Source organism: Nyctibius grandis, chromosome 17 (genome assembly GCF_013368605.1).
Source record: "Nyctibius grandis isolate bNycGra1 chromosome 17, bNycGra1.pri, whole genome shotgun sequence".
Lineage (NCBI taxonomy): Eukaryota > Metazoa > Chordata > Aves > Nyctibiiformes > Nyctibiidae > Nyctibius > Nyctibius grandis.
The window spans coordinates 6,575,024-6,600,414 of NC_090674.1; the positions used below are offsets into that span (position 1 = coordinate 6,575,024).

Sequence of the window (25,391 nt, forward strand, 5' to 3'; positions counted from 1 at the left end):
CCACTTCCGCCCGCCGGCGCAGCTGATGACGTGTGACGCACGTTGGGGGACGCAGCGCGTGGGCGGAAGGGCGGCGCCGCAAAGGGAACAGGGCGGCCATTGCCCTCAGGGGATCGCCCTGGCCGCGGGCAGGGGAGTCATTAATTAATAACGGCCCAGAGCTGCCCACTCAGCAACAAATTAAAAAAAAACACCCAAAACAAAAACATCACTGACAGAAAAGGAGAAATTATGTCCTTAAGGACCATCCTTATAATTACATACAAAAAGTTAAATTTTATTCATTTGAATAAAGCATGATTCCAACCATCGTTTAAACAAGTCCCACAATGGCAACAGCACTAATACACCGCAAAGGAGAATTTACATAAATTCAGTGTGAGAAGGGCGATTCCTAAAAAGAAAGTGGAGACTACACAGACAGAACTTAACACACTTGTTACAGTGGCAACGTTAACGGTGACTAGAGGTTACATCACAACACCCAATAGGAAGGATCATTACACACAACTACTTTATTGTCCATCATCGTTTTAGCTGGGAAATAATGTCATTTTAGAACCATGCTAACTGCTGCGAGTAACACCAGACATTCACTAGTCCGTGTTCTTCAGGAAGGACTTGCGTTATTTCGGGAATTCACATTTTAAGGCAGACGTGCTGTTTCTATGAGAACGTACTTGACAAACGTCAAACAAACAATCCGTGTGGCTGCAGCTCACAGAGCTCGTCTTGGATCAGTGCAGAGTGTCAGGGGTGTGGCTGCCAGAAAGGGCAGTGAAAGAAAGCTGAAAGCGTTTCAAGGGGACTTTCCAGAAGAAATCGGGCAGTACTACTGCCATCACACCAAGCAATGGAGAGGCAGAGAGCAGGGGTATAATACTGTAGTGAGTTCTTAACATGGAACAAAATGGTCCTTGTTTACAGCAAAGGAGAACTACTAGTAGGACTGGAGGAAGAAAAGGTCTTACAAGCAGACAGTAAAGAGGTTGGTTTGTTTAATCTAATAAAGGCCAAGAAGACTGCATAGAACAGTACGTAAGATTAACACTGTGAAAACAAACCCCTAGTAAAACAGGATTATCATGCTGCCACAGAACAGGTGGGGCTAAACCAGCCACTGCTAAGCTTAGACATGTGTTAGAAATTACAAGTTCCAAAATCCTCCCAGCTGTCCAGTTCACAAAATGTTTTGCAGCAATACAAAGGCAAAAGCCTGCCAGCTTTTAAAATGAAGCTCAATCAGTTGATGAAGGGGTTTACATGAGAACAGAGCTAGGCAAACAGAAAGCCACTTATATTTCTGTCTTCCAACAAGAGCAGAAATATGATGCAAACCAGACTTTGTTCTGTCAAATACACTGAGATTTTTAAAGGCAAAGTACAAGGAAAAAAAAAACAACAAAAAAACAGAGCTCCACCCCATAGTCCACAGCTTTTTGTAAAAGTGACAGGAGTACAAAGAAACAGAAAACCACAGATATCACATGTACAATGATGAAAAAAATTGACATTTTCCTCCTGCTCAAATCTTCAGGGAATATGGCCCAGGCAACCAGTCACGTGTAGGAATGTAACCTGAAGTAAGCCTAAGACAAAACAAGCACGCACTACTTAAACAAGACAGGCTTCTTCAGAGAGACTCTCTTGAACACATTTTTGCTCTCTGCAGGAATAGTTCACTAAAGCTAACGGAATACCTCACACGTGGAAATGTAAGCAAGAGCTTAAATTTTGCAGGAGCTCCACTGGTAACTTCCTATGAGAAATTATTTTTACTGTAAAGACCACTTTATCCATTCTTCTAATCCCACGCTACTATCTTTCAGAACAGTGGCAATTATTAAAAATCAGCTCATTTTAACTGTTAATTTAATTTAGTTACCAAAAAGTTCATTTGAATGTTTTTGTAGCTACCTGTGCTTTTTTCCAAAACTAATTACTAATACTTAAGAATTTTTTTTTTAATTTTTGAAAGTTGACTTTTCATCTCTGATCTACCACAAACCAGAATTTCCTTAAAAAAGAAAACTTCTTAAAAGCAGTAGAAATAAAGATTAGCCTCAGTTTACAGTTAATATTCCTCCCTTTAGTGACCACTCTTCCATCTCCATCACAGATACCTCCAAGATTCTTTCCATAATCAGGAATGATAGAAATACTTTGCACATAGGTCAGAATTATAACCCTGAGTTTCTAAAAGGCAGTGTGATGTTGCACTCTTAGAAATAATACCAAAAAAATCGATTTATTTCCTCATAACAGAAATATATAATGCAAGAAATTAAAATGGTTTCTCATGGAAATAGAGATCCTGCTTCCTTTGTCACCAAAATTTTTCAGTGTTTTTTACCTCTAAGCAACTGCAAATATTTAATTCAACACTCCATTTATACAGTGTATGTATATGTGTGTATACTTGCATTGCAATATTGTCAATACACAACCATGATGCAATATTTCCATGTTAAATTTTAACAGAAAAATCACTTTTCATTCCTAGGTCTGTAGTCTGTAATAGCTGCTCATCACTGCTTTGGGACTCATTTCCATAGTTTACTCCAACTAAACACATACCACAGTAAGTCATTTGTTGGGAGAGGAGGGGGTTCCTTCTTCCAGCTCTACAATGCACACCAGTGGTGGAGGATACAGGCAGCGTGGAGTAACAAACAACTAGGAATTTCAGTTATGCACCAGTTCGTTCCACTGCAAGCAAGCAGAATACAGTGACAGGTCTATGTTTTCACATTATTTTGATGGGTAGGGAGAAAGGAATCGTTTTCCCACAAGACACTGAAGTTCTAATATAGGCTTGTATGTTATTTGCAGTCAAGGAAAGACAATAAAGCCCACGTTTACCACAGTATATGATACTAGGTCCTCTGGTATATCAGTGTCTCAGTAAATCAAGGCTTACTGGATTCTTCCCACTGTTTTCTCTCTGCTTCAAGTCCCAGGCTTGACCTGCCATGAACTCAAAGGAACCAAATCAGCATCAACAGCTGAAGAAACAACCACTTTCAGGAAGAGCTCCTGTGAATTACACTAGGTTGGAAGAGCAAATAGCCATTAATCATAGAGTTCCAAATTCTTGGAAATTAGTGGCTCAGTATCTTCAGTTGTACTTTGTGCAGATGGCGGGGCTGCAGCTGCCAGGCTCTGTATAGTCTCTTGCTGATGCTGCTTTGCCTTGTTATAGAGCAGAACTCCGATTGTCACTAGAACAGTCCCAATGGCTGAGAGGCTTGTGATTTTGTTACCAAACACAATAATACTTAGCCAGATTGACAGCGCATGCTTCACAGTACTAGCAACACTGGAAAGGAATATAAAAATTAAGGCCAAGAAAGCATTCTCATATCCCACACACAACCACGCTTAAACGTAGCGGGACCTCTCTTTGTTTTGCTTGCTTTTTAAACACCAACTCAGATTCCACCTCTCCTCCTAAAGCTAATACCAATACTAAATCACTTCGATATTGGCACTCGTATCTTTACACTCATCTTAATTTTAGAGCTAGTACAAATAATTCACCTCACGTTTTTGGTTTTGTTGCTTTAAAGTATGCAGTACAGACTAACAACTTCAGCATAAGCACGTGTGTAACAGTGAACCGTCACAAGACTGTAGCAGGGGCACCTGAAAGTATCAGACAGCAGAAGCCTTCAGAGTTTAGGAGCAGGATTACCCCACAGGCCTAGAGCTATTCATACAAATGACTAATTAGTAAATCAGAATTGTGTACGAGCCTAACAAAGCTGCTGATAACTGACAATGGAGGTGGAAGCTGTCTTAAGAGAACACACATAATTCAACAAATACAGCTTGACATGCTGGTGTCACGCTTCAGAAAAGAGGAATATAGAGCTGATTGCTCACATTCTGTACTGCACCAAGATGTAAATATTTGTTTCTTTGCACAATACCTTTACTGCCTAGTTCTCAAGCAGAAATACTGAGCAAGAAAAAAAAGAAAATAAAATAGTGTTCATGATCTGAAAATACAGTTTTACCTGAAAGTCACAGGAGAAATTTTTCCCATCAGGGCATAGGCTGTAACACTTTGTAGGTGAAACAAGACTCCATCTATTAAGAGAAGTATGACAACATCTTGGTTGTAGCTGAATCTCCTCCCACTTTTCCCAATCACAGGCACATCCTAAACAACAACAAAAAAGAGGACTTTTAAGAGTTTAGTTCATAAGCAAATCTAAAAGTGATTTTCCACTCAACTCATTAAATGTAAAACTGTATCTGCTTATAGTAATAAACTTCAGCAAAACAAAATGTAGGATCATTTGTAGGAATGAAAAATAAAAATTAAGATTAACCTTAGTTGCACATTCTGCTCCCAAGTCAAAAAGAAAACATAAATCCGTATTAGTGAATTCAAATTACCATGAAAAATATCCACGCTGGAATAAGCATAATGACTGCAGCAGCACTTGTGTAGAACTGAAGCTCTGGGGCTCTACGAAGGACAAAAACCAATTATTAACATTATTAAAAGCTTCCTCTTTCTCAGAGCTGAAGAAAGCATATTATGGATTGCAAAGTAAGGTCTTGTTTCTATGAAACTGGGTATGCTGAGAGTTTTATCTAATTATGAGACTCTGACCTACCGCAGTGGGATCTGAGCACAGGGGGGTTTTCTTCCCCTGATAAAATGATTTAGGTTAAAGCTGTCTGTAAACAGCCTGAGAAAAAAAAAAATCTTGGTGCAATATAATCATAAATATATGGTTTCCTTATGCAGCCCAAATTCCATCTATAATCAAACCTGAAATATTTCTAATACTTACGAAAATCTGTATTTATCACCACTGAGTAGTTTTTTGGAAAAGACATTTTGCAAACTGGAAAAAAAAAAACAACACACACCATTATCTGTATTTTAGTTAGTGTACAAAAACAACCACAAGCAACAATTTTCTTCAATCTAATAAACAAAACTCCTTTACTCCACATATGCAACTATCACGATGTCTTACCAGTCCATGATATTAGTAGATAAAGCTGCTGAGAAACCCAGAATGTTGAAACTGATTTCAGTAGCTGTACACAGAGCTAGCCCACCCATAACGGGAATCAGGGAGAGATTAACCAGCAATCCTGCATATGAAAAGAAAAATTTAAATCTCAGTTTAATTACTCTACTTCCAATTACATGTCACAGATACTATAGTTTTTGAAAGTTTAAATTCCACCTTAACTTCTTTAGTTGAAAGAAAGAGCAATTTATTTCACTGGATTTTAGCGTACAGAGGTTCTAAAGAGAGATCTCAGACAATAGCAGGGTGCTCTTGAAAACAATATGGATATATACTGACTGGTATCTCCCTTGGAGAAAAAAAAATGGACTGATGACTGTCTTCATTTCATCTTTTTCACCAAATGACAGAAGAAAATTATACTCTCCCTGTTCATTCTGTGATTGAATTACTCTTCTTGCTCTGGCTTATTTCAGCCTTTTGCCATTTTGCATCACAAAGTAATCCATACATGGCTTCTGTATTGCTCCTGACTTACAGCTGGTAACAAGCAAAATCTCTTGAAGCAAACAGCGTGCAATGGCAAGTGGAATCTCAAAGGAATTATATTGTGGACTGGAATAAATTATATTGCAGTAAGCCAGATGTTTGTTTTTTTGGTGGTTTCTTTTTTTAATCATAGAGTGAACACAGTGAAGAAATTCAAGAATTTTAAATTCTGAGCAGCAGGCTGTCCTTATAAGAAGGAACACACTGAACTTCAGTTCTTTGAGGCTGCAATAATATTTTCTTGAACAGAAAAATAACTTCAGAGCAACAATGCCCTTACACAGCTGAATTAAAATAAATCCTTTTTTACTTATATATACTCTACTTATAGCGTTCAAACAGAATGATTCTTCCAGCTGCATTTGCTGTATTTCAGTGGAATTTCCTTGCCCATGGCCAACTGACAGTATTATTTAAGAAAAAAATGAGGAAAAAGAAAAATTTCAACAGTGAAGTACTCACCAGTGTATTCCCCTAATATCATCCGAGACATGATGACAGTAAAAATAGGTGCAGAGCTTTTAACAGTTTCTGCAAACGAAACTGCCACATTTTTCAAGCTGACAAGACCCAAGACTACCGTTGCAAATCTGTAGTAAAAGAACACATGGAATTAAGCAGAAAATCAAATAATGCTCTTAGACATCTAGCATAAAAAAGAATTGCATTATAATTTCTCTAAGCTTATACATTTGAGCTGCAGTAACTAAGAACGTGGACGGGCATAGCTGGCAATCAAGTTATCAAATCATAGTAGCTTGACAGAACTGCAGTAACTGATGAGCTGCACACCTTTAGTCCTCAGCACCTGCAAGGTGAAGTATGTCAGATCTACTTCTTTCAGCTTAAACATTGTTATTTATTTAGCACAAATGAAGGCACCCTTGGGCACTTGTGCCATTTCAATGGATGTACAGTGTACTTCCAGAAAACATCCAAGTTCACTTTTTAATGCACTCTAACCAAGCTTCAGGTGACAGTGTTTTAAGCTGAAGTTTTCAATAGGCTTGAAAGAGAACAGGAAGAAAGTACATGGAAAGAAGCGTGTTCTGAAAGAAGCTAAACGTGATGGGAAGCCAAGCTAGCCAAAAAAATGGTATCTGGGAAAAGGAACGTAGCATTTAGTGATAGGAACTAAAAATAAAATTATCCTGTGTTTTTTTTTTTTTCAGGGGAAAGGTGAATACTCCAGATGCTTTCCAATCAAGAATGAAGAGGAATAGAGCCATGAAAATTCAGAAGAACACAACAAAGCAATCAGATCTCTAGGAAATATTTAACCATTTACCTCATTAATCCAACAAAGAGCATTATCATGATGAAATTGGGTGGATAAGAGATGCGTGTTTTGTGTTGATACAAGCAGCATGGAACAAACATTTTTATGCAGCCAATGAAGGTGGTTGAAAGCATTTGAACAGCACCTAAAGATGAGAGGAAAAACAAAATCAGAAGATGATGGGAACATGACAAATAAACAACATAAGAAAATTTCTTAGACAAACTTATGTGTAGTACTTTTAGCAGTTAAGAAACATGGCAACTACTGTCTAGATTGTATAAATTCTCACAAAAGCCCTTTACTTCTACATCTACCAGCAAGGCAGCAGAATAAAACAAAGGTGGCATACACCTATAAAATCTGGTTCACAGATATAAGTGCCCTTTGTTTCCCCCTTAAAAAAAAAAAAAAGGAATAAGCAGCCCATTGGATAATAGAGATCACACAAAGGCAATTTTTGCACTTCTACAAACAAAATCTTAACAGCTCTGGAGACTGTCTACAACTGGCTCAAGATTTTCTTTTCTTTAAAAACCCACACTACCCTCCAACACAGAAAACAAAAAACTACATTTTTGTTTCCAGCTCTTAGTTCCCAAACATCATCTTACAGCTCCTCCATGAGCAAAGTTTCATACCATCTTTCAGCGAGTGGAGGAAAGGACAATGTCAGAAGCCCCTTTACAGGCCGAGAGCACAACTCGTGAGTTCCCAGCCCCAAGATCCACCCCCACATCTCCTAACTAGGTCTTTTCCACTTCAGTTGAACCATTTTGTCCCTCAATTTCATATAGGAGGATCTGGTATTGTCAAATATCTTACTGGAATTGAAGTGTAAAAGAAAGGTATAGTTACCTAACATACTGGGCTCTCCTTCCAGTAACGAAAGAATGTATTTGTTCAGAAAAAGAGTGCAAAAGCTGAAGAAAAACCACAAAGTGAGGTAGATGAGGGCATGAGAATTCCAGATGCCCAAGTCCGACTCAATGACCGTAGTCTCCGTGATAGTTATTTTCAGAACGTTCTCCTCTGGCACACTATCACTCCTAGCAATTACAAATTTTTCACTCCTGTTAGCAAAGAGTGAACCCAAATGAAATAGTGATTTTCCCTTTGGCTTTTCTTCAAGTGGGGGAGGACTCGGTTCCTCCGGTGTCGGAGCAGTTGTCACAGTCGACATGCTGACATTAAGAAATTAATATTTGTCCTTAATACAAACCAACATTGACTTAGCACAGAACAGCACTCTGACGGAACAAAAATATCATGTGATTAGTCTTTCATCTCCCATGGCCTGAAAAAGTGTACTTGGTCCTCCAAATAACATCTTGCATAAAAATAAACTTCACATGCTTCTTCATGTGGTCCATTCCATTTTTTCTGCCTAAGAATGAAAAAAAAAAAAGAGAAAGAAGGAAAAAAGCATGTCGCTCTGAACGTAATGACATTTTAAATCCCTAATTCAGCAAAGATACCACATTTCACCGGCAGTTTATGAAAGATAAAAAGACTTCTGTAGCTTGCCTTTCAGACTGGATTTTGCACTCCTAATATCATGGTACCAAGATAAAGCACTAAGATAAGGGAGGTGTTTTTTTTCCTAAAATAGCACGCATGCACACAAAAGACTTCATATGTTTTTAAGTTCTTTCTCCTCTAATACAACATTTTCAATTACAATTAACTCCTCTTAAAGATTCTACAGTTTCTTTGATCTCAACCTAAGGTATTCTTATAACCGCTCAACAGAAAAATCTTCACAACCCAGAAAACCTGGGCAGGAGTCTGTACCCTTAGTACTAATTAACCTGTTATCAACTCGAGTCAAAGTGAGCAATCAATAACCAAGGACTATGACTTCCAGTAATCATAAACACAGTTACCCTGATAAATATGAGATCTAGGTGAGCTAAGTAGGAAAATACATCCAAGAGCTTTCCACACAGACTTGTTCTCTATTTAATTACTTGTAAATAACGCAACATTACTTGTTTTGCCGTGCAGTACTGTTACAGCTTTCAATTCACTGCTAGTACTTGCAGTAATTCTTGAAGCCTTTTTAAAAGATCTGACAGAAAAAGGCATTAAATCGTTTGCAACTAGAGCTTTCTCCTTTTACCAATTACATGAAACATGGCAAGTTACAGGAGACGAGTACAGAGAATAACAAAAACGCCCTGTGACCTTTATTCTTCTCAAGTCATGCAATGTCAGTTACTGTCATAATGCTGACAGATTCGAGGTCTGTATTAAGAAAGAAATTGCACCTGAGCAGCTTATCTGCAACATTAAAACATGACGGATTTATTGCTTTCTATTTTGCAGTCTGTTTTATGAGCAAAAGAAAATAGGGTGAATCGGATGAGAACGCAGTAGCGGACAGGACCTCTTTTGCTCCTCAAGGAACACATGCTAGGGGAAATTACATTTGAAATACTTTCATCCAGAAGCACATTTGCTGGATAGACAAGATGGTGGATCTTATACAGTTAAAAAGTAATTCTTGTGGGGGAAGTTAATCACCGGACATCCTGGAAAAGCGTCCTGAAATGAGGTCATACTACTACAGTGCATCAAACAATGGCAGCACAAGAAATAATCAACGGCAAGCGAAAATACAAGAGTTGTAACAAGAGCTACTCCACCTGCCACGATTTTGTTAGCATGTGAACAGGTGAATAGGATACACTATTTTCTTCATGCTTTTTAAATGTCCAATGTGGCATCTCAAAATAAATCCTAAAGAGGTACTAAAGAGTTAAATATACCAGGTCAGTGTCAATATCCTGCACAGCAGCTACTTTACACGGAAATTTTCCATTCCTCATGTTCTCTATTTCTGTTATTACAGCCACGCACGGAAGATTTCCATCCCTATACCCTTATCTCTTTCCATTTTACCAGGAAATCAGGCTAGCAGCACACCGAGGTACAAGACCCTCTCACACACTCGCATTAAACCATATACTTGTGTTAACTCAGTTTGAGACAAAACTTTGAAGGAAGATATGCATTCTTTAAGAGAATTTGTTAAGAAAAATGGATTCTTGACTCCTCCTCCTTTTTCAAATCTTAAAAAAATACCCCTCTACATTCAAAATGGTTCATTATTGCAACTTTGTTAATACTTTTTCTGTTTATACTACTCAATTAAAAACAGAAGCCATTAAGCACAACAAAACTCCCACCCTCAGCAGCCCTGCAATATCATATTCGATATCACTGATTCCACACATGGCAGGAAGCAGAACAGCAAATAAGAACAAAACTACTCCCCTAAATTACTGACCTCCTGTCTTAAATCAACTGGCAAGTCTTAAATGGGCTGAGAGAGTTCTCCATCTGGAACTAATTCAGTCTTCCTCCCTTAAGGCCAACCAGCAGCTGATGTTTACCAATAGATGAAAACGTGGCAGTGGTTGGTAGAGTGTTTCTCTTGGATTACACACAAACGTTCAATCTTCCAACTCAAAAGAACAAACAGCATGCAGTGCGTTATACGCTCTTCCTTGTATCTTCTCCAACTTTTAACTACATCAGCAAGAAAAATGCTGTATTAAACGTGGAAAAAAAATGGAGTATAAGCTTTGAGAGTCTCCAACAAATTCTGACTTACAAGTAGCAGCTAATTACCAATTCAACAACTCCCCAATTTCTTAACCTTTAAGACATGATATTCATAAGACTACCCGCATTCAAACTCCTTTTTGCTTTCTACTCAGAGCAGTTCAAAATTTAATCACATTCCTTTCAAACTTAAAACAGAAGCAGAGAAAAAACTTTTTCTCAGAAGACTTTTAAGAGTGAAGAAAACAAATTAAGACATTATCTGCTCGTGCTTTTAAGCCTCTAGTTTTAATAATAAAATATATGACTCTCCCTTCAGTTTTTAACAGAGTAGTCATATTTGGTTCCATTACTAAATTGCTTAAACTGTTTTCTGTTGTGTGCAAGTGGCCTCCATGGGAATAAACATCCTTTTGCTGCCAGGCAGCCTGCATAGCATCTACAGCACTACAGATTCTGGGGTTTTTAACTATCTATTGCAACCCTGGTTATGCACAGAGTCCTTCAGGATTCCTCCACAGAGCACACTAAATATTTTTTATGATTGAAACATATTCATTGGCAAGCACCTATCATGTACTCCAACAAATTTAACATAAAATTCTTCTGTGATGCAGCTCACCTCGAAACTGATAGCTTTTGGTCAGAAGCTCTAATTACTTCTTAAACAGCTCAGCAGATTCTGACAATCACCACTACACGTGTGACACCAACAGTTTCTTATTGCATTCATTTATCTCAGACTGGAAGTGCTCTGGACTTCGGAATGACCACCCTCTAACAGTGAAGACAAAAAGCCAGTGCTACAGTTTTTCTGACCACTTGTTACTCTATATAGAGACAGATACTTTCTTTCCACAATATCCACAAAGAAGTCTATAAAGACAGCTTTACACCTCACACAAAAAAAATAAAAGCTTAAAAATGTTGCGAGTGGTAGAGAAACTAAGGCTACTCTGATAGTGAAAAAGGAGAGGCTTGGTGTGTGTATCTCTTAATCTACTATTATGCCATACAGGTCACCCAAACATTGCTTCCAACACAACGAATGCACAGAATTCAGCATCCCCAGTAACGTGTAACTATTAACAGTTTCACTAAATGATAATGAGAGCATCCAAGACGTTTATAAACACAGATTGTAAATACAATCACGAAACTATTAACACCTCCCATACAGATAAGAAAATGCTAAAAGACGGAAATAGGTTAGTACTTTCTTGCACTTCAGCTGTATTTCTAGTCACCCAGTCCTCAAATCTTCCTTCCTTTCAGGACCAGCTACCACGCAGGCGAATCCCGCACGCGTTCCCGCACGCCCCGCAGCATCCCGGAGCGGACCGCGCACCCCGAGCAGAGGAGAAGCGGCAGCAGCGCTGGCAGTTCGGGGCTGCCTTCCCCATGGGGATTCAGAGACCTTCAAGGGAGCGGTGCTGTACCACGTCCTTTCTGTCCCGGCTTGCGCTCAAGGGCTTCTCCGAGAGCACCAGCGTCGCAGCAAGGCGCAGCGGGAGGCAGCCCGGCCGCCTCCCCGCTCAGGGCACGCCGCAGCTCCGCCAGCACCTACGCGCTGTCAGACCGCGGGCTGCGGGGCTCCCTCCGCACCAGCGCCCGCAGAGCCCGGCCGCTGATCTTCCCCCGCCGGGAGCCGCTCAGCCCATCGCGGCCAGCACCTGGGGCTCCCCAGCACGCAGCCGCCAAAGCCGAGGCGCTCCCGTGCCTCTCGGCCAAACTGGGCTGCGGCCCTCGGGGCGGCTACCACCCCCCGGAGCGGAGCGGAGCAGCCGGTCGGGGCCGTCCCCGCTCACCGGCCGCGCCGCCTCGGGCAGGGGAGGCGGGTCCTGACCGCGCACCGCCTCCGCGGCCGAGCGAGAGGCGCCCGGAGGGGCGGTGGGGACCGGGCGGCTTCCCTCCGCCCCCGGGAGCCGCCGCTGCTCGGGCAACAGCCCCTTCCGCGGGGAGGGAGGTGCCTCCGCGGAGAAGGGCCTGCGCCCCTTTGTCACCGCAGCCGTTTCCCTGTCACCGCGGGGGGACAACGGGAAGCCATTCACGGAAAAAGGGAGGGAAAAAAGAAAACCCCGGGGACGGGGGGTTCGCGGGGACGCGGCTGCGGGTAACGGCCGGTTACAGCCCCACAAAGCCCGGCCAGGCGTTTCACTCAAGGCCGGCCCCTCCCACCGAGCCAGGCGGGAACTACCGGGCTGCCCTCCCCTGGTGCACCGTCTGACACGGCCCCGCGGCCCGGGGAGAGCAGCGGTCGCTCGGCAGCGCGGGCAGGGGAGGGGGGAGCCCCGGGGGAGGGAGCGCCGCGGCCCCACCGCCCTCCGGCGGCGCTTCCCGCCCGGGACCGGGAAGTGACGTCCCCGCCTGCCCCGGAAGTGCGGGCGCTGCCCGGAACCCGCGCGCGGCCGCTGCAGCCATGTAGGTACCGTTACCGGAGGGGGACGGCGCTGGAGCCGCCATGGAGGGCGCCCAGGACAGGTAGCGGCGGGAGCCCGCGGCGCCTCGCGCCATCGCGGAGGGAGGAAGGGAGGAGAGAGGGAAGGAGGTCGGGCGGAACCAAGCGCTGAGCGGGGGCGCCTCTCCGCGCTCCCCCACCTCATTACCCGGGGGGGCGTGGGCCGGCGAGGGGAGGGGCCTGCCTCAGCCCCCCGCACCCGCCGCTGGGTGGTACGGCCCGTGCGGGAGGGCGGGAATGGCGGCCGGGCCCGCGGGCCGGGGCGGTGCCGGTAACGGTTCCCCCTTGTCTCCCCTCCAGCGGCGCCGCAGCCCCCCCGCTGCCCAACCTCACCCCCCGGCACCGGCAGCTCATCCCCACGCCCTGCGGCCCCGTGAGTACACCCGCCGCCCGCTCCGCTGGGTTCACGCACAGTCGGTTCTGCTTAAATAAAACTCGTATTTTCACATAGCGAACGTGTCACTCGCCCCGAGCTCCCGCACACACGGAAATTAGGAGTAACGTTACCAACACGTATTAGAAGCACGGCGATCCAGCTGTGTGGCAGAGCTCAGCCCTCCCTCCAGGTGACTCTCCAGCTCCATGTGCCTCTCGGTGAAGCTTTTTTTTTTTCCCCCTTAGTGCCAACATCACAGGAAAGGGATTCTTGCTGGCGAGGCGCAGCTTATCTGTCTCCATGATTTAGACTGCCTGGGATGAATGGAAAAGACATCTCTCACTCAAATCCTTTGCATGTTGCTCGGAACTATAAACCTGTCTGCAATTTTCTAAAACTAACAATCCTGGGATAAAGGACTCGCTGAACATCGCTATGTTTTGATTGATAGGCATATACGTGGGCAGTGAAAATCTCAATTTCAGGAGATGATATTACAACACCATGGCCCTTGTGAGGCACTGAGAAAAATAGAAGGCAGTCTGTAGGCATAAACCATAAAAATCTAGGCTGAGATTAATTACAAAATAAAGTTGGAGCTCTCCCTTCCTCAGCAGTTTTGGAGTTTCAATTCAATTGTAAAGAGTTTCGCTTCCTCTTCCCAAGGAAAACCCTGCACTTGTGTGATTTATCCCACTTGCTTTAACACGTTTCTTAGGAACAGCAACTAGCTTATACTGCATCACACGTTTAAAAATGTTCTTCCTTTACAGATAAAACCTTGTTCAGAGCTCTCATTTCCTGTGAAGATCTACTTCTGTGTCACTATTTTGTCCCTGCTAAGTGTCATAGGGCTAACCATAGAGACGCTCGTTCGACAGACTGAGGAAGATTTCACCATTTCTCTTATTCAGTTAGTTGGAGTTGGTAAGAAACATACTGTTTGTATTTTAAAACAAATATGTGTTTTTTTCCCAAGGTAGTAATTAAGGAGCAACTGAAGTTTCTTATTTCATTCCATTTGGCCTGATACGTGGCACACAGAATCTTCTGCTAGTTTGTCACTAACAAGCCAGATGCTTTTGCCATTGTTGCTTTTCCCAGTAGCAGTTTAGGGAAAGGATCAGTAATAGATATGGTGTCATCCAAAATACATTCGTGTGTGAATAGTGTGAGAAAATATTCAGGTTTTAGGAAGTTTTGCTATAGTTGGCTTTCTTACTGGTGTTTTGTTAGGCAGATGTGGCCATTATTTTGCTTTCAGACAGCTGTCACTTTATCTAAGATGTATTGAATGTTCAGCTATGCCAGAAAGCACTTACCATTTCCCATTTTAATGTCTGTGCCGTAACATGCTGGGGAATTCAGAGGTGTCCACATGCCAAGGCTTGTCACAGAACGTACATCTCCTGACACGAGCCATGCTTACACCCGAGCTGTAGTTAGTTTCAGGGCACCTTCTTACATTGCAAGAAACCAAACATACACAGTTTGATCTGAAACAAGAAAATGTAAAGTCATCTCTCTTGTAAGTTCCTGCAAGGATGTTGCTTCACCTGAAGTATTTTAATAAAAGAAAATAAGGACCTCATTTTTTTTAAAGCGCTTTTTTTTTTTTTTTTTGTCTAATAATTTTTGTCCTACTGGAAGCAAAATTCAAACTTCCTTGGATATTTCCAATTAGAACTTCAGTAGAAACATATATTCCTGGGTCCATTTGTATTAAATAGAAATGAAACTTAACATGAAAATAAATAGAAGTATTTTAGGAAGTCCTCTTCAGAGGCTTTAGCAGGTCTTGGCTGTTGGCTCGCTGGCCAAATCACTGTAGAAAAGAATAGCCCCTTTGTGGGTGTAACACCTCGTGTACGAGAAGGACACACTAATCATAAGCAGTCGATGCTTTCCAGCTTTCATGCTTTCACCCAGAGGGAACAAAGACAATAGATTTGTTCCAGATTCTATAATTAGACACATACAAACAATACTTTTATTCCATAACTCTGGTTTGATTAGCAGCTTTTCACACAGGACTCAGCATCCCAACAGAAATTGCAATGTTAGAACAGACCATTGGTGCCGCCAGTCTGTCACACTGTTTTTGTTAGCAACCACTGTTTTGTGCTTCGGAGAAAAATGAAGAACTTTCATAATAAACCAAATGAATCACATGATGTTATAAATGGGGAAGTTCAAAGCCTGCTTGCTGATCTCTTTTCCCCCCCGCTCCTACCTTCTGTTGATACTAATTAGTATTCTACGCTGCAACAACACACACGGGAAGAAGTGCACGCCCCTCACAAACCTCTGGTTTAAATGAGGAAAAATAGTGTATTTTTAACACATTATTTCAGATTTCAAAGTTTTAATGTAAACAAGAGTTGTTGTTTCAACATTAGTGAAGATAACATCATTCAAGGAACATGTTAAAACCATGACTGGCATACCTTGAGATTTCAAGATGTGTAAGCCTACCTCCATAAACATGCCAAAGCCACATGTTTTCTACAGGGCAGACAAAGACTGACAGAACTGATAATAGTTCTTTAAAGAAAAATAGATGCCCTGGCTATAACAATCTCTTGGATTTACCACTAGAGATAGTTACTTTGAAGAGGGTTTGGGGTTTAGTTTGTTGAAAAACATTCACTTACCAAAACCAAGGGGATGTCCTTTATTTCAGAAATGTGCACGTGCTGTGTCTGCAAAAATCTTAATGCTCAAAATAAAATATAAAATCTTAATATTTGTATTCAAATTATTTGTACAGGCGACTTCTGATTTAGCAGCTGAATTTGCAAAACAAGGAAATACTGTCTTAAATCTTCCAGGTCTTCCTGAAGTCCTAAGAATGCAAAAAAATCACATGATTCACACTGTAATTTGCCAATCATTGTCAGTTTCCTCAATCACTGTTAATAAAAGTGAAAAAGGAAGTTCATTCACTACAAGGTTTGTTTAGGGAAACTGAAGTTGTTATGTTACTTTGAGAATTTCTACACTTTGTCCCCATGTCCCAACCTAGCAAAACTAGATTATTTGATGTGCCGCATCCAGGAAGCAGCCCTCTGGAAAAAGAAATCTATTGTTTCTTTGTCTATGGTAAGAATTCACTAGTGTTTGCAGGAGCATCCTATACAAGAGCAAAGCACTGACTCCTGTTTTTATGGAAGGAAAGCCTTTTCCTTATCTAAGCTTTGTCAAAACAGATGTGTAGTGTTCAACAGTGACAGCTAACTGTGGTGTTGAGCGGTGGGTTTTGATTTAATTTATAAAAACATCCCTCAGAACCTTCCCAAACCAGTTCTCTCCTGGACTACAGTTTGCACAGTGGGGTGTTTCAAAATTTCCACAACAAAAACAAACTGTTAGGAACCCAGTCTAAGTTAATTCAACACACGAGCCATTTGTAGTGGTCACAACCACAAAAACAATACTGTAGAGGTATGAGTATGAGTAGTAAACTGCTTGTTAGTCACTTGAATTACTCTCACTGGGAAGATGATGTCATTTCAGTTCTTTAATGAAAATGGTGTTGCTTCATTTAATTCAAATATACTATTCAACATAATGTTCAATGTAGTATGAATAGAATAACATACCACAGCTGCCAGTTAATTTGGATAGCTAATATGTTGCCATTTTCAAAATGTTACTTCACAAGTAATTTAAAAATCTAACAAATTATTTCATTTCTTGCATGCTAAACACAGGGGAGAGTACTCGTTTTAAGCACCTGATTTAGGCTCCTTGGTAAGAACAAAGATCTGCTCTTGACTGAGGAGCTTAAGTTACGTGGTCTTGATACTTCCATTTTTCATCTAGATCAAACATATTGAAAAATTGCACCATGTGCAGGCTGTGTTCACCTGGTAACAGACCTTTCCTTCTCCTTCCCAGTGTTCTGTGTATACTATGTGACTAGAGGAATCCTGCAGGAGAATCGCCAAGAGCTCATCGTCTTTGTTCTTTCCATCTTGCTAGTGATGTTCCGTTCCATTGTCAACTTCACGGTTCTCTCTGCTGAGCAAAAGCCAAAACTCCTGGTTAGTCTCTTGGCTTTAGTTAACTTTGCTTTTCTCCACATGTTGGATTTGAAAATCTTAGAAAGGCAACGTATCTGTGATAAGGGCACTGATACCAGAGAAAAATCAGGCTGAATTATTCCTACTGCTGAATAACAAAGTGTGCGCCTCCACAATTGCAAATGTGTTTCTCTGAGATATTCTACGGGTTTCCTTATGGCAGTACTTGAAAGTAACATAAATATCAAAGAATTTTACTCACATAGGATTACCGCAGATGTCCTTCACTTCACCTACTCTGCCTCAGATTTCCATCTATAAAACAACTGGCCTAAAGCCATGCGAACCTAGCCGACAAGCTGAACTGGAGTCTCAAGTCTATATGCAAGGACATCGCCACTAGCCCCACTGCTCCATAAAGGCAGCAATGTTTTTAAGAGATTTATGGTAACCTGCAAGGAAACAAAAAGATACAATGTGCTAGGGGAAGTACTGCCATTCCAGGTGATCTTGTTTGCATTTCGTAACAGTAAAGTGTAATACACGGATTGTGTTCTACACGATACTAAGATGTGTAGTTAAAGATTTGTAGTTAAACTTCCGTTTGCCGTCCTTCTCTTCTGTGGTCGCACATTTATCACAGATGTGAGAAGGAGCTTCCTTGCTGTGAGGTCATCCAAAAATTATTCTCCAATAGAAGAGATGGCAACCAAGCTAGGAAGATGCAGCAACGCAGAATTCGCCTATTCGATTTACATACTAATTGTACATATAAACATACGTATCTACAGCAATCTTAGTTGTTAGGGTCAATAAGGAACAGGCATCAGAGATGCAAATTACTCTAAGATATGCATCCCAGTCATCCCAGGTTATATATTAAACAAGAACCTCAAAGTAAAGCCTGGTGTAGAAGATATACTATTAAGGAGTTATGCATACTAGTATAAATATTCTCATATCAATGTAATTATAAAGGACATTTTGCCACTTGAGCCATCTTTAAAGCACCAAACGTTTAGTCTGAATGCCAGAGAAGTTGTGGATACAACCCAGACAAAAACGTTTTCCAAAATTTAATAAGTACAGCATTCCAAATAACCCGCTGTCCCCACCGGAATCGGTGGGGAACATTCTTACCAGTTGCTTTATGCCATATAGGAAGCTTACAGCCAGTCTCTGTCAAAGCAAGCTGTTTTTTCAAGCTGTATGATAACACCTCAAGCAAAACCTTGCTAAAAGTCGTCATGATATTACAGGGAGTGCAAAGGTTATGTTTCTCTTAACAGTTTTAAAACTACTGTGTTGAGGGTGATGTAAACCAAAATAGCCAACGTGAGTTTACAGTTATTACCAAGTGGTTGCAACAAATGGCAAAAATCATAGCCTGATCTTTGCCACTTGACAGTGTGGCAAACTGTCATCTTTAATTGTTGTCTATTCAAAACGCTGTTCATAGGCAGCCCTGGTTCTCCTTACTCCTTTATTCTTTTATTACCAGTGAGAAGATTTAAGGTTAAAGACTGTCCCTGTTTCGGCATGGGCAGTCACGTCCTTATTTCTCTTTCCCATCAGGCCCGCTTCGTTCTGATCCTCTTGGTTGGCTCCTTCGACGTGATCTGTGCCATCATCCTCATTCAGAGTCAAAGCATGATGGCCTTTCGAGTGGGTGGTGCTCTAGAAAGCCTACAGTCACAATACTTCATGCTGAACCTCTGTTTTTCCATGTTGACCTTCGATCTTCAGGCACAGGTATAGAACTCTCTCCCCTTGTTTCCCTTTTTTCCCTCCTGTTGAGAATATCTTAGAATTAGACTAGCTGAGCTGACTGTTAACTTACTAGAGCAATCTTGCCTGTTTCTTGCCTTTAGATAAGAACAGCTGAATAATGGTCATCTGTCCAGGTGTTTGCTATAGGGAAGCTTAGTTATAATCCATAAAAATGAGGCAACATATATTTTATCATTGTCCTGCCCAAAAGGAAAACTGAATCTTATTTTGGGGCAGTATGTCCACAAAAACAATTGCATCCAGAAGCTCCAACCCAACATGGCCTCCTCAAATAAGAAAGATTATCACTGCACAACATCTCAGCCTCCAGTCTCTTGCTTTCCAGCCATCCTAGCTGTCTCCCACATTTGAGAAGATGATACTGGGATGGGAGAAGGGAGCCTGACCCACCAGGGCACTCAGGGTGAGACAGCAACCTGCAGTTACAAATAAGTGAACCCAAAAGCTGTTTAGAAAGAATTTGTACTTCTGTACACAACCCTTCATTCTTACTTTACTGCTATAATACCTTATGCTTTATCTGGAGCACATCTTACTGCCTTCCCTGTTCTTTGTTGTTGCTAGTATGGCACACAGGGAAGTATGGCTGTCCCTGTGTCCCATTTTGTACTGTCAGGTTTTGCAGAAAAATTTCAGCCTTTAGACCTGTGTCCAACTTACTGTTGCTGGGAGTTTGTGTCAAATATTTTTTGGTGGGCTGTATGGTCTCAAACGAATTATTTTACCAGATCTTTGCCTCTTCTCTTTCAGCTCTGCCTGTGTGTTCTGCTGATAAGCCTGCACGAGATCACCCTTCTACATAACATCATCTCAGCAACAGGGGTTCTTTGGGCCTGCCTGAAGGTGACCGTTAGCATCATTGCAGTAAGTGTTAAGCTAACAGCGACACGAGCAAGAATAGCCAACTTGTGAGACTGCTGGGAAGTCACAGCCATCCCCTTCTATGTAATACTGCTAAGTGGAAGGGAGCCAGAATGGATCCCAGCAGAAAACAAGAGCACCAACAACAATGAAGTCAGGTTTCTTATGTCTGTGTCTCTCAACTGAGCACACAGGATGAAACAATGTCACACTATCATTATTTCTTTCTGAGGGACATTGTTTTATTCTCAGGCCTTGATCACCTACTTTAATGCAACCTAGAGGATCACAGTATCTTCAATATTTCTACCTCTCTGACAAGGTTAAGGGAAACTGGCAACAGTCCTCCAGATTATCATGGAGTTACAGACACAGTGAGCCTGTAGAGGCCTTATATCCTTAGAAAACCACACCAAAAAGATGAGTGGTCCTTCATTGGGGCAGGTTTTTTAAAGGCAAGTGACAGTTTTCAGGTTAACAGAAGGATTTGTGAACTTGAAATGTAGTTTTTCATGTCAGTCAGACTGAACTTCCTCTGAAATCTTGAGAGCTCTGTTCCAAGAATGATTGCAGAATCAGGGCCAAAGTACATCAGATATGCAAGTCTCATTACCAGGGAGGAGTTTAGGGGGTTTTGGGTTTGTTGGTTTTTTTTAGGCTCCGTGGGTGTTTGCCTTAGGCATTCAGACAAATTCCTGACAGCTGAAATGCAGGTTTCCAAGTGTTTTGATTGCTTTCCTTGCTAAAAATGGAGCTAGCACCAAACACTCTGCTTTTAAAATACTTTAGTAACTTCAGGTGAATAGTTGCACAGAATCATCTTTCTCATGGACTTTGGAGTGTCGTGGCTACTAACAGCTATCCAGCAGGGAGAAAGGGAGACAGGGCTAACTGTGAGTGTGACAGTTAGGAATGCAGGTAGGGATATTATATAACTTGGTTTCCTCCTAGGAGCTCCTTATACACCTTCGTGAGGCACTGGATCTTTGCTTCCAGTTAAATTGTATCAGGTGTGGAAAGAAGGGAGCAATTAGAACCCTATCTCTTTTCCTGCTAGGATTAAAAGTGTCAACTTTTCAGCTACTTTTCCCCCACCATCAGAAACAAAGTTGATCAGACCAGTTGCCACTCCCAGCTGATGAGTTCTTTGCTTCTCCTTGATTTGCCTTCAGGCTTCAAAAGAGGCACTGTTTCTTTTAAGAAAGGTGTGGAGACATACATAATCCACCAGAAAGTATAAGCATAATAGAAGGGAAAACTTGGAAAACACTTCATACACAGTCGTTTCTGGTAACCACAGTACCTGAAAGCACAGCTAAACCTCGTGCTCCCGTATTTTTAGGTTGATGCACATGCCATTTCACAAGGGGATTATTCATTATTTTTGTTCTATTTATATACATGCTCTCCTATTTACTTAGTAGATTTATTTTTCCATTTTCTCCATTATTTATATTCTCTCTTTTTTCCCATTAATTACTAATTCTCTTTCCCCCTCCTCTTGTTTCTCAGCCTTTGTTTTCCTTTCCCTTTTGGTCTTATCCTAAGAGGAGCACTACGCAGTACCACAGGAAATGGAGACAATAGTAGAGGTGGCAGAGAACAGACAATTATCCCCTTAAGGGACATGCTTTTGTAGAGGTTCATATATTGACCATTGCAGAAGGCCGAGTATTGGTTTTGGGGGGAATCTGTGGTTGATCAGATGTATCAAATCTTATCATGGCAGTGGTGCAGTCACTGCTTTCACTCCCAGTGACTCAGATGTTTTTCTTTTGTTTGTTCAGACCTGCCCTTCCCGTTCAGGACTGCCTGAAGTTGCTACCTGCTGGAAAGCAGTCCATCATTTCTTCTTTCCTAAGTCCCAAGGTTAATTGTGAAACAAAGTTCTTCTGACAGTTAAATCCTCTTGCTCCTCCCACATTTTAGTTCTCAGTGACTTTAATTCTCTGTAGTAGAAAAAAAGGTGGAGAAAAAAGTCACAGAGCGCTTTCAGTCTGTTAGCTATGAAAACATTCATTTGTTAGAGAAAAATCTGAGCGTACCCAAAGATAAAGTACATCAGCTTAGATGCAATTCAGAAGAGTCAGCTGCTTCTCCATTTAAGCTTGCTGTACTGTAAGTGTTAGGAGGCAGAGCTCAAGAGGATGCTGAGATGGCTCAAATCACACACAGCTGTCAGGATGTGCCCAGGAAACAACCAGTTCTGATTTCACCAACATCCCTCCTGGCCCAGCTCAGTGGAAAACAGAGACTGTATTGCCTGCTAAAAAACAGAGAGAGAGAAGGCAAGTAGAGAGCAAAGTTACAACTGAGAACTCAGCTAGACCAACACTTGAAATGCTATTGAAAAATCAACTATATATACCTTTATAGAGTATATAGCAACAAGTTATAAAGCTGTATATATCTCATCTCATTTTACAGATTTTAAAGGAACTGAAACCTCTAGTGTGGATTTTTCTGTGTCAGAATGTACCTGAAGTGGTTTATCTCATCTACCTGCTTTACACGGTAATTCATCAAACTAACTTACTCAATAATGGGGAGCAAGGCTGGAGGCTTCCTCTTCATTACTGGATGCTCGGGCCCAAAACATGGTGCCTCATTCCAGAGTGTTACCCTTCATTGCAGCTCCTGTTAGAATCAAAGAGAGCAGCAGGCACGTCCTACCTCTTCAGGATCAACTTTTCAAGACAGGAACCATGTCAAATTGCTGTTGAACTGATTACTCAGAGGGAGAGGCCCTGGGAATCTCTGCAACTGGCAAAGTGTCCAGAATTATTAGGGAAAGATGCAACAAAATCTTCCAGTACAAGATACACAGCTCCCCAAAAATGCCTCCCCTCCTTCACAAGAAGCCTCAAGTGGTGCCAGAGCATTTGACCATCTGCAGGGCCTCAAGTGATTATATTTTAAAGAATTTCTTAGGCAGCACCCCCAGCTGTCGATCCTGATGTAGCCAAAACAAGAGACAGTGCAAGCCCAACAAACTCCAGGGTTAGGCATTTTTTTTGGCACTGTAATAGTGATACAGCACTTATCACTGGGGCACCCCAGCACCTCCCACAACACATGTGAAAGGAGGAAAGGCAGAAGGGCAGAGCAGACTGTTCACCATGGGAAGGGCTCGAATGCTGATAGCAGCCAATGTTTCTCATATTTCACATAGTCTCCAGATACTGATAAAAGCCCAGTGGCTGCAGTCATCCAAGTCCTTGGGGTTCTATTTATTAAAGTATGCAGTCAAATCAGGCTAGAGAGATCTCTAATATAGCCACTTCTCCAAACCAATTCGTTTTAGCATCTTTTATCTTACTACCTGAAAGGCAAAATTAAAAAAATAAAAAAGTAAAAGTAAACTGCACTTACCATTAATTACTTCAGCTCTGAAAAAGCTGCTGGATTGACTCTATATAGCAGCTGCTTAACAACCTTCTGCAGTGTAAACAGGAAAACTGATAGAAGTTAATAGACAAAGAAACTAACTGCACCAAAATTGGCTGGGACATCCACGACCTGCCTTGAATTGGGTTTGTTAACAAGTCATAGTCGGAACTGTGCTTTCTTTAATCTCATCCTGATAATCACTAGGCCTGCTGGGGCAGTGACTCAAACCTGCAGGAAGGTGGAAAAGAGCACTGAGATCTTAGGGTCTTTCCTTCAGTACTGGATTTTTGCAGAGGTCTCTCATCTTAGTACTACTATGCCTGATCACACTTTGTTCATGGGAGCAGCGATCCTTCTTCAATGCAGTACATAGCTGCAGGATATAAATATTGTTGCTTTTAATTGAAAGTTGCTGTTTTCTCTGCATCAGAACCCTCAAAAAAGCCCAGGTTAGGCAATTACTAATGTCATAAGCACAGTAATCAGGCTAGCCATGAATGAAAATGGGATCTTCCCAATTACTATCCACTGAATTCTTTCAGAAATTTAATGGTTGATTGCATTTTATGGCTTCAGGGTTTTGGGGTACTACGTGTTGATTGTTGTATGTCTCCATTTTCCTGCAGGTGATAAGGGAGTGGGGCAAAGGCAATTCTTACACTCTGGAAGCTGCTTTCATTATCGGCTCTTGCATTTCTGTTGCAATAAAATCGGTTTTGTTTTGGGCACTGATTCACGTCTACCGCAGCTTTGGGCAGGGGCTGAGAGAAAGAAGTAAGTACTTAAAAAGGTTAACTTAACTATGGAGGTTGTAGACTATTGTATCACAGTCACAATTAAGTAGAAAGCTTGTTGAGCCAGGAAAATAATTAGGGATAGTCACAATAAAAGGCAGAACCCTAATGACATCAAGCACTCCTGCAGCCTTAGAATTTCCTGGCTTGACAAAGCTCAGGTGCTTGGATGGAACATACATGATCTCTCCCTGAAGAAAACTGACAGTGGAAGTTGCTTCCAACCTATCCAGAAAAACAGACCTTTGTGGAAAAATCTCTATACAAGATAGATAAGTGTAATTTTTCTTCGTTATCAGGCTGTATAACTGCCTTATAATAACTAAGAGAGACAGAATAAAGGGACCTAGAGAGCCACTAGTCTTAAACTACCCAAACCTCCTTTTACATGAAGGACAAATGCTGATAGCCATTGGTGTTGACTGATCTTCCTTTCTTCCCACAGTGTTTTCTTCCTATGGAAGGATCGACTCCTGAGCGTCCCCCTCGTGTTTTGTCTGCAGCTCTCACAGAGTGACATCATGGCTGGGGAAGTTCTGATCAAGTACTCGCAATCAGGATGTGAGATAATGGGCCAGTTTCACAGGAGTAGGGGATGTTTCTCAGAAAAAGGTCTATCCATTTCTTGGTTTGTATTGTGCTAGGGAACTGTAGCAGTGCAGCTGGTAACTTAGTTTAAAAAGAAAAGTGCGCTCGGGAAATTAACAGTAATCCTCTCAATTCAAAGAGTTTTGCTGACAGGCCAATGCATCTTTCACTCCTTGTTTTCCTGATGTTGCTTTGTAACTGCAGGAGGTTCACAACATGCATGCAAGTAGAGAATGTTGTTAATATAAATGCTTTTTTTCTGGATATATACAAACATAATGAAAATAATTTGCACACCTGTCTTCTATTACTGCGTCTGGAAGTGGATTGCCCTGCCATAATTTCTCAACTCAGATCTGTTGCTGAACAGAGATCAAGGCCCAAAGCTGTTTTGATGACAGCTGTATCCCCTGATCTCCACAATGGCTGTGTGATGGCTTAATCCCACCAGAACAGCCAGGGCTCTTGTTCCTCCTCTGACTTCAGAGTATTTGATTTGTTTAAATCCCAGCCACACATGAGAACTACACACTCTAATCTCATGCCTTCCTACAGTGTATCTAACCGATGTGCCATTTCATACACCAGGGTGACTGTTAAAACAAGCCTTTAATATTGTAATTTAAAAGTTTGGTATTTTATTGACTGGAACCTTTATCTACTGGCTGTCTATTTTTTAATAAAGTATAAACACAGCTTGTGCATGGATAGTT

The 25,391-nt window shown here is 41.6% G+C and overlaps 2 protein-coding genes across 5 annotated transcripts; one reads left to right on the forward strand and one right to left on the reverse strand.

The window, feature by feature from the left end:
- Positions 1–256: 256 nt before the first annotated feature.
- On the reverse strand, positions 257–12,193 carry SLC35E2B (solute carrier family 35 member E2B). 4 transcript variants are annotated; one of them, XM_068414652.1, is made up of 10 exons: positions 11,813–12,193; positions 10,118–10,379; positions 7,684–8,212; positions 6,835–6,970; positions 6,009–6,136; positions 4,998–5,118; positions 4,809–4,862; positions 4,405–4,477; positions 4,020–4,165; positions 257–3,319 (listed from the first exon to the last, which is right to left on the reverse strand). In XM_068414652.1, the coding sequence occupies exons 3-10, from the start codon at positions 8,006–8,008 to the stop codon at positions 3,073–3,075; spliced, it is 1,230 nt and encodes a 409-aa protein (XP_068270753.1). In that variant the 5' UTR covers positions 8,009–8,212; positions 10,118–10,379; positions 11,813–12,193; the 3' UTR covers positions 257–3,072. The 4 variants fall into 4 exon arrangements, with proteins under 4 accessions (XP_068270753.1, XP_068270754.1, XP_068270756.1 ...); XM_068414653.1 differs by lacking the exon at positions 11,813–12,193 and adding an exon at positions 11,612–11,657; XM_068414655.1 differs by lacking the exon at positions 10,118–10,379.
- Positions 11,503–25,374, forward strand: LOC137671504 (uncharacterized). Its single transcript, XM_068415099.1, has 11 exons — positions 11,503–12,229; positions 12,559–12,876; positions 13,154–13,226; positions 13,305–13,419; positions 14,003–14,156; positions 17,130–17,275; positions 18,830–19,006; positions 19,796–19,909; positions 22,334–22,420; positions 23,923–24,070; positions 24,536–25,374. Exons 1-11 carry the CDS (start codon positions 11,503–11,505, stop codon positions 24,565–24,567), a joined length of 2,091 nt encoding a protein of 696 aa, XP_068271200.1. The 3' UTR covers positions 24,568–25,374.
- Positions 25,375–25,391: the final 17 nt, after the last annotated feature.

What these genes read in the sequence shown, in the direction of transcription:
- SLC35E2B (XM_068414655.1), bottom strand. Translation starts at nt 8,008, where the DNA reads ATGTCGACTGTGACAACTGCTCCGACACCGGAGGAACCGAGTCCTCCC. An exon ending in GATATTAGGGGAATACACTG is followed by an intron (nt 5,119 to 6,008) that starts GTGAGTACTTCA and finishes TTTCATATGCAG; the next exon opens with GATTGCTGGTTAATCTCTCC. An exon ending in GGTGATAAATACAGATTTTC is followed by an intron (nt 4,478 to 4,808) that starts GTAAGTATTAGA and finishes TGTCCTTCGTAG; the next exon opens with AGCCCCAGAGCTTCAGTTCT.
- LOC137671504 (XM_068415099.1), top strand. Translation starts at nt 11,503, where the DNA reads ATGAGAGCATCCAAGACGTTTATAAACACAGATTGTAAATACAATCAC. An exon ending in TATTCAGTTAGTTGGAGTTG is followed by an intron (nt 14,157 to 17,129) that starts GTAAGAAACATA and finishes TCTCCTTCCCAG; the next exon opens with TGTTCTGTGTATACTATGTG. An exon ending in GCAGGGGCTGAGAGAAAGAA is followed by an intron (nt 24,071 to 24,535) that starts GTAAGTACTTAA and finishes TTCTTCCCACAG; the next exon opens with TGTTTTCTTCCTATGGAAGG.